Below are 13,851 nucleotides of genomic sequence, written 5' to 3'. Positions count from 1 at the left end.
ATGTTCAGTTCTAGTTTGAATAAACAAATAAAATGGACATTATATAAACACACACATATATATATATATAAATATGTGTGCATGCCAGGAACAGGAAGTTCAGTAGCCTATCCATCCATATCATTTGCTTCAGTGCCTGGATACAGACCACACAGACAGGACCCGATTCCCATCATCATGACAACAGGGCTACCAAGCAACCAATGAAAGCCCACTGAGCTCCGTTCTGCGAGCTGATTGGTTTCTCAGCCTGCAGCCTGTTGTGGCATGCCCATTTTCAACCTCTCTGCTGCCATGCACATTGCACATATCCTATATTTTCTGGATGCAGATTACAGCTAAATGAGTAATCCTCTGGCATGCGGTGTCACATGTATACGTAAAAGGTTGTTTTCAACTAGAACTAGAAACTATTATGAAATATATCTCTGAGTGCAGAGCAGACTAAACAATAGGCTTCAGCTACTCAAATATATGCTTCCCTGATGTTAACACATAATGGTAGGAAGCTGACAGTTTTATAAATGATAACATGTGTAGTGCATCAATTGACTCATGTCAATCTCTTACCTGTTTTTGGTACTGGGGGGTTGAGTCCCCCTAAAAGGATATGGCATCACCTGGTGCAAGTCCACTTCACTGTTTAATCATACTTTATATTTTAAAATCATGTAACCATGTAAATCACGCCAGGTCATGGATTATTAAAGTATCCTACACATATGTTTGCTTACATAGGGTTAAAAGAGTGCAACATTAGAGGATGTTGTCATATAGTATTGGTCCACACTATTACTGTTTAGTAGAATACATGATGGTGTTCTGATAAAAACCAACTCTTCTCATCACACTAGGGTCAAGGACTGATGCACTGCACAGTGTGGTCCTTAAACAGTCATCCCTGTATCTGTTATTGTACAGGGACACATCTGAACAGTTTTAAATGTCGTTTAGGAGTAAACGACAGGCTATTTATAGTAGACACCCGATTAAGAGCTCAGTGGCAGAAAGTGCAAAAACAAACACATGTAGTGAGAGAGAGTCATGTACAATAGTTGGTCATCCCTTGCTCTAGAGTCCATTATGCTCTCTCCATACATTCACTTATGCTTGCAGTTGTGGCACAGCAGTAGCACACTGAGATTAGGGAGGGGGCAACATTTACCCTGAAGGGTACAGCTGGGCAGCAACAACAAGACTCAGAAAACTGTCACACGTGTACTCTCGCCTCACTTTAAGCTGACTGTACCGCTCCGACGCTGTTCATTTTTCGATTAATTTGCTTCTTGACTCCTTCACGATTGAAGGGAAGTGAATCTCTTCGCCGCCATTTTTTGTGGAACTGCCTATTGAAGAGAGAAACTTTGCTAGCTACTGGCTACTGCCTGACGTTAGCAGCTAGCCTATCTGGCCAGTAGCTTGCCTGCCTACCAGTTCGTTGTGACAGTTATTGCTTGACAGACAGTCGTTACCCAGGGCAGCCTGCTTCACGTAGATATAAGACTCCTGTGGCCGACCAGCATAAATGAAAAAGATAACGGTTATTGCTGAAACAAGTAAGCTAGACTCGAAGTCAGCGTTAACGTCTAAATTGGGCAGGGCACTCGTGTGGTTAGGTTAGCATTGCTAACTTAATAGCTAACGAGTTCACACTTTGATTTCTCTGGACTGCATTGCCTCGTCTGTGATTTCACCCTCTCACTCTGCCGTGTTAATCAGCCATTCACACCCCACATGTCAACCTGTGTGGATTCATTTTAACCAGGTGAGTGGGTCGTTAACTAAAGCTTCCTGCTAACATACGATGGGTAGATTTAGTTCTGAAACATGCTGCAGTGAATTTTAACATAGGTTAGCTCATAAGCTAGCCCGCTAACTGTATTTGTTGCTCCTCAGCTAACCAGAAGTTGCTGTCACAACTTGTATGGTCTGCAGCATTGACAGCTCTTAGTTTGCCTTACTGGATACATCGGAGACTCCTTTAGCATAAAGGTGTTTGTTTTGAATGCCTGTGTAACACATCAGCAAATAGTCTCGCTCAGAGAGCAGGGCTAGCGAGCTAAATTGAGAGTGGTTTGTTGTTAATAATGGTAACGGATTGCTTTGCCTAAGAAGCGTTAGCTATCCATGTTAGCTTGCTAATCCGCTTTATGCAACTATCGTTGCAAGCAGTGCCACTCCCTCGTTTTTGTGTTTTTCCAGTGTGGCTGATCGTTAAGTGAAACTCTGCTTTCGAGGGGTCTGTTTTGGAAGTTTGCTTATCTGTAAGGGACACCATGAGTCACATACTGTCTGGATAGCTAGCTCTGTGACGGTAGGTGACATTGGTCAATACTCTTACTATGTATGTCGCACGTACACATCCTGGCATTGTGTTTACAAGCTGAGGAGAGTCTGACAAGTCATTGTGGTTATCTTTGTGTAAGCGAGGAGGAGTGCTCGCATCCATCTGCCGCTGATAGCTGTTTTTGTGCATTGACGTGAGTCGCATTCCTCAGTTTTCTGTGTTGATATTGCGTAACACTAGCTATCGCTCGGCAGGCTACTCTTCTGCTTGGCTTATCTGTGACTTCGCTTCTGAACACAGTGTATCAGCTACAATAGGATTTACCATAACACTTTGAACAAGGTTAAAAACACGTTACTATTCACAAGACACGTTGCAGTCTGTTGGAGTGGTGGTCTGTCAAATGTGATGTCTAAGGTTTGATGGTTGACACCTACTCATGCTTTATTGTTGATATGCCATCTACGGGTTTTGTTTGTTAAATAATCATCGCAGTATGAATAGTCGACCTATCATTGTTGGTGTCTTTAGACCGCGATGAACAGATTGTCCATTTGATTATTACAGCCTATACAGTACGACTTGTCCTATTACCCTGTTATCACAGATCTTTGCCAGGCTGCCTGTCCTTGTTGTCCTATGTTCTCTCCAACGTGTGCCTGATCTGCACACCTTTCAATTGTTCATGTGTGCCTCTGCAGGCTTGTCCAAACAACGGTGCACTAATCTGCAGGAGCAGCTGGCTTTTTTTTACCTTCAAGGACTTACTGTTAGGAAATTAAATCTTGATGTACAAGAAGGCTATGCAAAGTTGGGTTTACTTGTGTGTCACTGTTAAACCAGGGGGTGCTGAATGTGGGAACACTGCATAATGGATTTAAGTGTCTCTAAAAAATAAAAATGGATTAGATACTGAAGCGAAACCCTGGTTGTTTGAATCCAGATCCAAATCAGTGACAGCCACTCAGCAGAAGAGGTGTTTTTCCATAATATGATCCAATGCAGTAATGCTACCATAACCTTGTTTGTTAGTTATTTGATAATTGATATATGTATTGTAGCTGTGAGTGATAAACAAGGAACCTTATTCAGCTTACTGATTAAAATGCAACGGTGACTTTATTGTATTTAAGCTCCTTTACAGCTGTCAAAACGAATGGCTAAGCAAATGACAGTGATCCCCAGCATCCAGCTGTGTTGACAGACCCAGCTGACAGTGACCATTCAGTGACATGGCAATTGCAAATATTGAACTTAGAACGTTTTCCTTAAAATTATTTTTTCAATTCTTACTGCTGAACAGATGGAAACCAATCTTATAATTGATGAGTCAGACTTAGAGCAAGAACAACAATGCGGAGAATTGGCAAAGCAACAATATGTTTAAGGTGATACAACAGAGCACACATACTGTACAAACTATCACAAAACTCCACAATATTGAGGTTCTGCTGTTTTCTGAAATGTAAGGATGCAAATATAAGTTTGAATATCTTGATCTTCATCAGGTTCAGTCTTCAATTTGTTTCGAATTGTTTTAGATACATTTAAGCTGCAACATTTCAAAATTATTCTGTCATTCACTGAGATGACTCTGTAAACTTGTATGTTTGGATGTCTGTACTGTATGTCTTGTTGTTTAAGTTGCCACAGCAAGGGTGTCTTTTGTTACTCAAGTGTCTGCTGTTCAGAGTATGTTCACGACATTTATCTGAACAGGAAGAGTGTAAATGGAGCTCTGTGAGTGAAATGGGACGGGTCAAATCCTTTTAGTGTTTGTTCCCCCCGTTCCTCTTCCCTGTCACCATCATCTTTAAAGTACCACAACCGGGATGTGTTGTTGTTGACGTTGGGTAGCAGAGCTTTCACTTCCTCCACTCAGCAGAAGCCACAGTCAGTAATCAGCCGGGGAACAGGAGCAGGACACCCCACCCTCCATCTTTGGGGATAGACATGCAGTGTGTTAGCCAGTAGAACAACAGTGCACATGTAGGTCATGACATGAACATTGTCATTGAACAAACAGCTGTGATGTCGCAGTGCTTTTTTAAATGGACGTTTGAAAGCAGATCTTTAATCCACCTAAAACATCATTTATTTTCTGATATGGTAATTGATGGCACAATTCAGAATTTCAGCTGATTTTGATGCTTGTGAACTTTTCAAATTTAAAGTATTTCATGTGGATCAGTAACATCTGGCTAATGCATGGTCATTTAATAAGATGTTTCCGCTCACTGCATTCATACTTTGAATTATTTAGTAATACAGCCGTTTACAATGTTGCTGATGTACATTTTGAAAAGTATGAGAAGTATACAGTGCTTCTCAAAGTGTGGTCCGCGGACCACTGGTGGTCCGTGAGTATATTGGTAACATTTCACATTTGAAATAAATAAATTCATTTCAGTTTTCCGCACTCTCGCGGGAATATCTCCGCAATGGAGCGAGGTTAAGTTTCACTTTCAATTGCATGATATAGCCCAGCGCAACACCTTCATCACACATGTTGCCACTTGTTTGTACCATTTTCAGGTGATTTGTAATCTGTACTAGAAAAACGATGTGTTATTTGATATTTGTTGAGTTAGGTGGTCCGAGAGTGTTTTTGTATTGGTTAAGTGGTCCTTGGTATGAAAAAGTTTGAGAAACACTGATGTAGCATATCTATTCTGTTCAGATGGGTATTGGTGTGTGAGATGAAGCGAATCAAAATGGCTACTAATAACAGTTTATTTAAAGGCACTGCACACTCCCACACAGGTGATATCAGCGATTCTGGTTGATTTCTTCTCAAGTTCACGTTTAAGGTTGAAGCTTTGCTGAGGTTAACTCCATGTATAAAATAATCATAACGTGGCAAGTTGTCCTGCAGGTGCAGCACAACCAGGAGAGTCAGGAAGGTGATAGTTAGGTACAGTATGCAGAGACGAGGCAAAATCAACGACAATAAGTACAAAATCAAAACCTCATTACAGCCAGTTGAAGTAGGGCCTGGTTGAATTTGGCCAAAAAAAAGTGTTCCATCGGATTCAGATTATTGATGGCAACAGAAATGTGTTCATAAATGCTACTGGTTATGAATTGTTAACAGCAAAAATGTAAAGGAACTGGGATGGATGGCTAACAAGCTTTTCCTATTCTGCTCCTCTGTAGCTGACCCAGTGGAGCAATAGGAGTATTTCACAATAGGGATCAATAAAGTATTTGATTATTTATCATCCCTCTCCATTTCTCTCTCTCTTCCTGCCTGTATCACTCTCTGCTACTCAGCTTGGTGTATTGGCTGCCTCTTCATTAGGCCTCTTGGTGAGTTTACAGTGCAGAGAAAATCAATTCACATAATACACAAGGAGGGGATCCATTTTCTTGCGTGTTAAAGCAATACAACTTTCATTGCATTTTTAGAACATAGTGTTCTGTGTCATAAAGCAGTTTAACTATTATCTCATTATTACCAAACAATAAAACCTTCTGAGTTTTTGACAAACTTTATTTTTTCCCATCAAGAAATACGACGTTCTTTCCTTAAATAATTTGTCTTATTTGGTTTTGCTTTTGAGTTATATCTCCCGCCCCTTGTTTTACCAATTACATGATCCAGTTTCACTCGGAAATCAAATTAGGAAACCAAGATAGAAGACGCTCTTAAATTCAGTCTCTTGTCAATAATAAGCCCTCCATCTCTGAGAACATGTTTTATTATGATGCTACAAAAGTGCTGCACGTACTTCAGTCCACTGAATCACCGTGGACTCTTTATATAAGAGAAAAGGTCTAGAGATGGTATTATTTACATGAGAACATTAAAGAAACTAGTGCTTTAATGCTGAAAATATATTTAAGATTTGAAAACGTAACCATATAGCAGGCTTGTCAAATAAATAGAAAATGTGGCTTATTTCAGACAAAATGCAACTCTCATGACATTCTTCTGCATCCTATTGTATCTAGTTACCTCCATGTTAGTAATAGAAGTTAATTCATCCACATGTCTTGGAGTGTTTAAAGTTTGGTAACTGCTGCTGAAATGGCACATTTACCAGAAAAGCTCACAAGATTTTAAACAAGATGTACTAGTTGGCTGGCGAAACAAAATGATTTCATGGCCGCACATGGTAGCCATAAGTGAGTGTGTGCTGCTGAGTCAGCCTAATGTTTACGAGGAAGTACAATCACATGGTAGGTGGTAAAACAATTCTAAAATAAGTACAGAAAATATAAATATTCTTGTTCTATTGCTGCTGATGTTCATGCTGTGTTTATTAGTGTGATTTCTGCTTTTCAAAACAAAGAAACACAGACGCAGCGATGTCTGTCTGTTCAGATAATAAAGTGAAATGTCTCCATGTTTGCATTATAGCTTGAATCCATAATGTAGTTAAACATATATTTCTTATATGTTGTCTGTGTGCCTTTAGATTTTTAAAACAATAATTTGCCTTATTTCACTTTTTTTGTTGTTGAATGTTTTTTGTAGCCTATGAAATGCAAATGGTAAGCTATGCAAGCCTGCTTGCTTTTAAACTTGTTACAACGACTAAATCATATTGGATGGCGTGTCTTTACAGAATAAGACGATGCTTGCATTACATCACTGTCCACATCATCTACTAAAGATTACAAAAACCTGCCTGAATATTTAGTTTGATTTAAAAGAATTCTTTCAAACTTTAAAGGTCAAAGTTTTACGTCGTTCTCAAATTCAGCAGACAAATAATATATATTAAGTTAACCTACAATGCTTATTATATAGCTCCAGAGTTCGACAACAATGTGAAAGACTTTCAGTTCACTGTCCAACACAAACACTGGATCTATGCTCATGTTACTAAAGTTTGCTCCCAGCAGCAGTTTTTATCTTCTCTTCACTAAGACATTTGGGGTCCTTGAGGGCTGCATCTTGGTATCCAGGTTTCACTTGTGTGCTCTTGCATTCATTTTTTTTTCTCGGTCAGCTGGATGGCTATTTCTGGCAGGACAAACCTTGTGACAGAAACCAGGAGTGTGGTTTTAGAGCAGCCTCCAGCTGTGCTGATAGCTGTATCAGGCTAGGTTAGCAGGCTGCAGACCGAAAGATAACCTTTCTCCACGGAGTCTTTCTGTAATGGTATCGGTGTGGCTGCCTGAACTGAAGACAAGATAGAACTTTGGTTATACAAAGTGGAATAATTATCCAAGGCTGCATATCAGTGTTTCTTTTTAAAATATATAAATGGCACTAAAGGAAAATGCTTTATACATTTCAATGTGTTGAAATGTAGAAAATGGATCTGCAAGCATGGTTAAATAACTCAATCAGTTATAGAAGATCGAGAGTGAAAGCTACAACCTTGACAGTTCAGTTATTAAACTTAAAAAGGTAATGCTACCAAAGAAATACAAGCAGAATGTATACTTGTAAAAGAGCACATGCATGTCCTTGCTGTGTCCCTTCTGCAATGTAGGACATCGAGCAATGACATGTTTATTTGTATGAAATATAATATGGTCCCCATTGGTATAGCTGTCTTTGTTTTGTGTGTTACAAATGTATATTCCAAGAAAATATATCTTTGGAAATGATAAGGTACACGGTTACAATGTGGGAAATACATACACTCAGCATTATGAGTATGTCGTACAAATAGTTGCAAGTGCGCACATACGCAATTGCGTGTTCTATGAATTAACTGGAAGAAAATGGATGGAACCAGTAGGTACACAGTAGGATCTGACCCCAGGTCCCCTAATTGATTACATTACATTACATTGCATTTAGCTGACGCTTTTATCCAAAGCGACTTACAATAAGTACATTCGACCAGGAAGACACAACCTTGAGGAAAACAGAATCATATAAGAACATCAGGTTTCAAAGAGCCAATCGTTTCAAGTGCTGCTCAACTGGCTATAGATAAGCCAGTCCTTTATTAGTATATAAGTGCTCTGTTAGCAGTTCTTTGTTAGTCATTCTATCGCTCGAAGTGGAGTCGAAAGAGATGAGTTTTCAGTCTGCGCCGGAAGGTGTGTAAGCTTTCTGCGGTCCTGATTTCAATGGGGAGCTCATTCCACCATTTTGGAGCCAGGATAGCAAACCCACGTGTTTTTGCTGATGGGAACTTGGGTCCCCCTCGCAGCGAGGGTGCAGCGAGTCGTTTGGTTGATGCAGAGCGTAGTGCACGTGCTGGGGTGTACGGTTTAACCATGTCCTGGATGTAGGAAGGGCCAGATCCATTCGCAGCATGGTACGCAAGTACCAGTGTCTTGAAGTGGATTCTAGCAGTTACCGGAAGCCAGTGGAGGGAGCGGAGGAGCGGCGTGGTGTGGGAACATTTTGGAAGGTTGAAGACCAGACGAGCCGCTGCATTCTGGATGAGCTGCAGAGGTCGGATGGCACATGCAGGTAGACCAGCCAGGAGGGAGTTGCAGTAGTCTAGGCGTGAGGTGACGAGAGCCTGGACCAGAACCTGCGTCGATTTCTGGGTCAGCTGTGGGCGTATCTTCCTGATGTTGAAAAGCGTGTATCTGCAGCAGCGGGTTGTAGCAGCGATGTTTGCAGTAAACGACAGGTTGTTATCTAGGATAACACCCAGATTCCTTGCAGTCTGAGTCGGGGAAACAACAGAGGGGCCGATGTTGATAGTTAGGTCAAGAGAGGGACAATCTTTTCCCGGAAGGAAAAGCACTTCAGTTTTGTCAAGGTTGAGCTTGAGATGATGAGCGGACATCCACTGAGAGATGTCAGCTAAACAAGCAGAGATGCGTGCGACGACCTGGGTCTCTGAGCGGGGAAAGGACAGAATTAATTGGGTGTCGTCAGCGTAGCAGTGGTATGAAAAACCATGCGGGCTAATGACAGATCCGAGCGAGTTTGTGTACAGGGAGAAGAGGAGAGGACCAAGAACAGAGCCCTGAGGGACCCCTGTAGTTAATTGACAAGGGTCGGACTCAGACCCTCTCCAAGTAACCCTGTAGGTGCGGTCTTTGAGGTATGAGGTGAGGAGGGAAAGTGCAGAGCCTGAAACTCCAAGTTCTTGGAGAGTGCGAAGGAGGATCTGATGATTCACCGTGTCGAATGCAGCAGACAGGTCCAACAGGATGAGGAGAGGGAGGCTGCTTTAGCAGTGTGCAGTTCCTCAGTGACAGCAATGAGAGCAGTTTCTGTGGAGTGACCTGCCTTGAAACCAGACTGGTGCGGATCCAGAAGGTTGTTCTGATGGAGATAGCAGGAGAGTTGTTTAAAGACAGCGCGTTCAAGTGTTTTAGACAGGAACGGGAGGAGAGAGACAGGCCTGTAGTTTATAACATCAGACGGGTTGAGAGTGGGTTTCTTCAGGAGTTTATTCGCCTCCTTGAGAGTGTGTGGAAAGTGACCAGAAGTTAGAGAAGTGTTGATGAAATGGGTGAGAAACGGTAGAATATCAGGAGCGATAGTCTGAAGGAGGTTTGAAAGGATAGGGTCCAGAGGACAGGTGGTAGGGCGGGCAGAGGTAATGAGGGTAAGAACCTCACTTGGAGAGAGAGGGGAAAAGGAGGTTAGTGTGCCGGTTGAAGGTGGCTCAGGTGATCCGGCGGTGAGTAGGGGTGAGTCAGAAAAAGAAGAGCGAATGTCGTAAACCTTTTTTTCAAAGTGGTTAACAAAGTCGCTTGACAGAAGGGAGGAGGGGGAAGGGGCATTGGGGGGGTCCAAGAGGGTGGAGAAGATGGAAAATAGTTTTTTAGGATTGGAATAGGAAGATTGGATCTTATCTTGAAAGAAAGTGCTTTTTGTCTGAGAGATGGAAGCAGAGAAAGAGGAGAGGAGAGCCTGATAGGTTAGGAGGTCGTCACGGTGTTTGGATTTCCACCATTTCCGCTCTGCTGCCCTAAGGACGGTTCTATTAGCACGCAGTGCGTCATTTAGCCAGGGAGCAGGAGGGGACTGACGAGCCTGCCGAGATGTGAGAGGACAGAGAGAGTCCAGAGAGGATGAGAGAGTAGAGAGGAGAGTTTCTGCAGCAGAGTTTGGAGGCAGGAGTTGGAACGAGTCAGAGGAAGGGAGGGCTGAGAGCACCGAGGAGGCAAAGGTAGAGGGGGAGAGGGAACGGAGGTTACGGCGGACAAGTGCAGGATGAGAAGAGATTAGTTTGTTATGTTTGGAAAGGGGTAAAGAGAATGAAATGAAGAAGTGATCGGAGGTGTGGAGCGGGTTTACAGAGAGGTTAGAAGTAGTGCAGTTCCTTGAGAATATGAGATCAAGGACATTGCCAGCTTTATGAGTTGGTGGGGACGGAGACAGTGAGAAAGCAAAGGCGGTTAACAGAGATGTTAGTTCGTCTATCTTCCCCGTCTGGAGGTTGAAGTCTCCGAGAAGTACAGCGGGAGGGCCAGTTTCAGGGATGTGTGAGAGGAGATGATCTAATTCATCCAAGAAGTCCCCCAAGGCTCCTGGTGGACGGTAGAGAACAACAATGGTCAGTTGTATAGGATGGGTCACAGTGACGGCATGGAATTCAAAGGTGGAAGGAGTGAAGTTAGGTAGCTTGAAGAGGGAAAAGCTCCATTTGGGAGAGAGCAGGAGACCAGTGCCACCTCCTCTGCCAGTGGGTCTGGCACCCGATTGATCACCCGATGCAGCTCAAACCTCATTACTGTAGGCCACCTCATCGCAGCGGACATGAAATCGATCCCTGAGCTGGAATATTTGCATTGCCCAGTCATTCCAGTTCCTTACAGTCCTGCAATAATTGCTGAAGCACTCTGTACCCGTACACTTGTGATGACTCTGCAATTAGGTGATTATTTTAGAGTCAGCACTTGAAGGTGTGACTATGAAAGAAAACCTTTACATGTCTTCTTTAGCCAGTGTGATGTCAGTCATTACTCACAGGACTTAAGTTTAATGCATTTTTATACTCATTCTTAAAACAAAAATCTTCTCAAACACAATACAAACCAGAAGGCGTTTACTAAACATGGAGAACATTATGTAGGCAAAAATCCCTCCTTTTATCAATGTGTGTAGCCGGGCAAATTCTGTGCATGAACATATGAAATCACTGAAGTAGAACATTATAGACTGGCTTCACTGTGGCCAGAGTTGTACTGGAGCCCTGCAGCCTCAACGGCCTATTTCAAGACTATATCACAACCTTTTATGTTTGCTTTTTTTGTAAAGTATATTTGTTGTGATGTGGGCAAATGGATCAAAACGTCTTTGATACACATTTGACCTAGAGTCTATTCTGTTGTAGATTTGGATTTGTGTTGCAATATCAAAGTTGCGCTAAGACTTTCTTCCTCTCCATTCAATTCCTGTCTTTTAACTTATTTCCTTAAACTCGCATCCGTCGAGCGAATGCATAATTCATGCTGTGCTGGATCAGGCTATGTTATCTCTTAAACTCTTTTTTTCTCTCTTTGTCTCCCCTTCTGTCCCCGTAGCTGCCCATGTGCTGGTTCCTCAGGCCCACCCATTACGGCAGATGAATCCTCAGCTGCTTTGGTGTAGCTCAGCACCCAGATAGTCCCATCCCCTCTGCGTGGGAGAGAAGGGACTACATTACCCATGATGCCCGCCTCTGTACGGGCAGGGAGCCTGAAGGACCCAGATGTGGCTGAGCTTTTCTTCAAAGAAGATCCAGAGAAGCTTTACTCTGACCTCCGAGAGATTGGCCATGGCAGCTTTGGCGCGGTCTACTTTGTACGGAATCTACATCTTCACACTGACTCATACACGGAGAAATATGCTTTATAGGGTTATTACCGATTATAGATGATCAGGGATATAAATGGGTAAATGATAGTAAATGCAGTTTCTTCACTAGAGATCTTTTCACAATTATAAAAGATGAAGCTATTTAATTACTGAAGGGATTTGAAAATGTTTATAATGGAGTTAAATATCACACATGTTCAGAGTAATGCGTCTTACCATAGCGTTCTGATCTGACTTTAGTTCTTTAACACTGCACACAATACGGTTGAAAAAGGACAGGAGGTCTTGATAATGCACATCCTTGATGACAGGAACATTTAAACAGATTCAAAGTATATTATGTTACGGTCGAAATGTGTACTGACAATGTTCTTTGTGTTTCCCAGGCACGGGATATACGCACAAATGAAGTGGTGGCAATTAAAAAGATGTCCTACAATGGCAAACAGTCTAATGAGGTGAGACCAGATTGATTATATGTATATATAACTCTAGACCTTTAGTATAAACGCTTTCACACAGTATGGGGGTCAATCAGCATGAACTCGTTATTCTTTACTTAGTAGTTCTCTTATTAAAGTGGCCTTCATTAAATGAATCATTATTTTATTATTCATATATACCATGACTTCTGTGCACTTGAACACACCTCAGATCAACGTGGCTGCTCTCTGTGCTACATTCAAACAGTACAAGATCTTAATATATATCCTCATAAGAATGATTGCCACAAACGGGAGTGCTGATATCCTCCATGAATATTCATGTCAGATGGGGAAAGGTCACCCTTGGGCGCTCACTTTCACTGGTGTTGTCTCAGACACAGTTCCCCCTGCTCATGATTTCAGATTAGCTGTAATCAGATTACACATAATCTGTGACGAGAACCACCGTACACCTATTTCTACTGAAAGACAATCTTCTACATGCACCTCTACAGTATTAAGCCGCGCAATGCATGGCTTGTTTTATTATTAAGTCCCTTCTTTCTTTCAACAGAAATGGCAGGACATTATAAAGGAGGTGAAGTTCCTCCAGAGGATCCGGCACCCTAACAGTATAGAATACAAAGGTTGTTACCTCCGAGAGCACACGGCATGGGTGAGTAATTGGTTTATCATTATTTACTACGAGAAGATTAGACAGGTGTATGTTTGGCACACTTTTGTACCAGAACATCTCCATTTCAGTTCTACACCTGATATGTTATGATAAACTAAAGCAAGGCAACATACAGATAAATAAATCCTCGTTTTTGTTGTGTTTGCCACAGTCTTGACTCTTGGGAGGGACAATTAAGTGAGATTCAACTCTTCTTTGTTTGGTGGGGAAGGGGAGATGTGTCCTCTACTGAGCGCACTCTTCTGGACACATATAGTGTGCAATGTGTCAGAACATGGCTCTTCTTCACCTTGTCTCTTCTTCTAGCTGGTGATGGAGTACTGCCTGGGCTCCGCCTCCGATCTGCTGGAGGGTAAGTCGCTGCTCACAGAAAAGGATTATGGGAATTGATGTGTCTTCTTCAGCTGGTGTTTATTCCTGCTGAAACTGTTGTTTCTCCTTCAGTTCATAAAAAACCTTTACAAGAAGTAGAGATCGCTGCCATCACACACGGTGCTCTGCAGGGGCTGGCCTACCTTCATTCCCACAATATGATCCACAGGTGAGGGATTTTTACCTATATTGTCTTTAAGAATATTACAACACCAAATGTCCTGCTCTCTCACATGTGTGTGTTTTTCTCTCGTAGGGATGTGAAGGCAGGAAACATTCTGCTGACTGAGCCTGGGCTGGTCAAACTGGCCGACTTTGGCTCCGCCTCCATCGCCTCACCTGCAAACTCCTTTGTGGGAACGCCATATTGGTAAGTCAAAACTGAAGGTTT

At 42.2% G+C, this 13,851-nt stretch overlaps 1 protein-coding gene across 2 annotated transcripts in view; it reads left to right on the top strand.

Moving 5' to 3' along the window:
- The first annotated feature begins 1,124 nt into the window (after positions 1–1,124).
- The window catches only part of taok1b (TAO kinase 1b), a 25,394-nt gene continuing 12,667 nt past the window's right edge, over positions 1,125–13,851 (top strand). The window contains exons 1-7 of one of the 2 annotated variants that reach the window (XM_034098342.1): positions 1,125–1,765; positions 11,693–11,951; positions 12,353–12,424; positions 12,966–13,067; positions 13,395–13,440; positions 13,533–13,629; positions 13,717–13,830. In XM_034098342.1, the coding sequence (XP_033954233.1) occupies positions 11,817–11,951; positions 12,353–12,424; positions 12,966–13,067; positions 13,395–13,440; positions 13,533–13,629; positions 13,717–13,830 (566 nt within the window). In that variant the 5' untranslated portion in view covers positions 1,125–1,765; positions 11,693–11,816. Of the gene's footprint in view, positions 1,766–2,170; positions 2,315–11,692; positions 11,952–12,352; positions 12,425–12,965; positions 13,068–13,394; positions 13,441–13,532; positions 13,630–13,716; positions 13,831–13,851 lie in introns of those variants that run through there. The other variant, XM_034098343.2, reaches the window with a different exon arrangement.

This window comes from Pseudochaenichthys georgianus, chromosome 14, assembly GCF_902827115.2.
Source record: "Pseudochaenichthys georgianus chromosome 14, fPseGeo1.2, whole genome shotgun sequence".
Lineage (NCBI taxonomy): Eukaryota > Metazoa > Chordata > Actinopteri > Perciformes > Channichthyidae > Pseudochaenichthys > Pseudochaenichthys georgianus.
The sequence above is the reverse complement of the archived record's forward strand: the minus strand, read 5'-3'. Positions and strand labels throughout refer to the sequence as shown.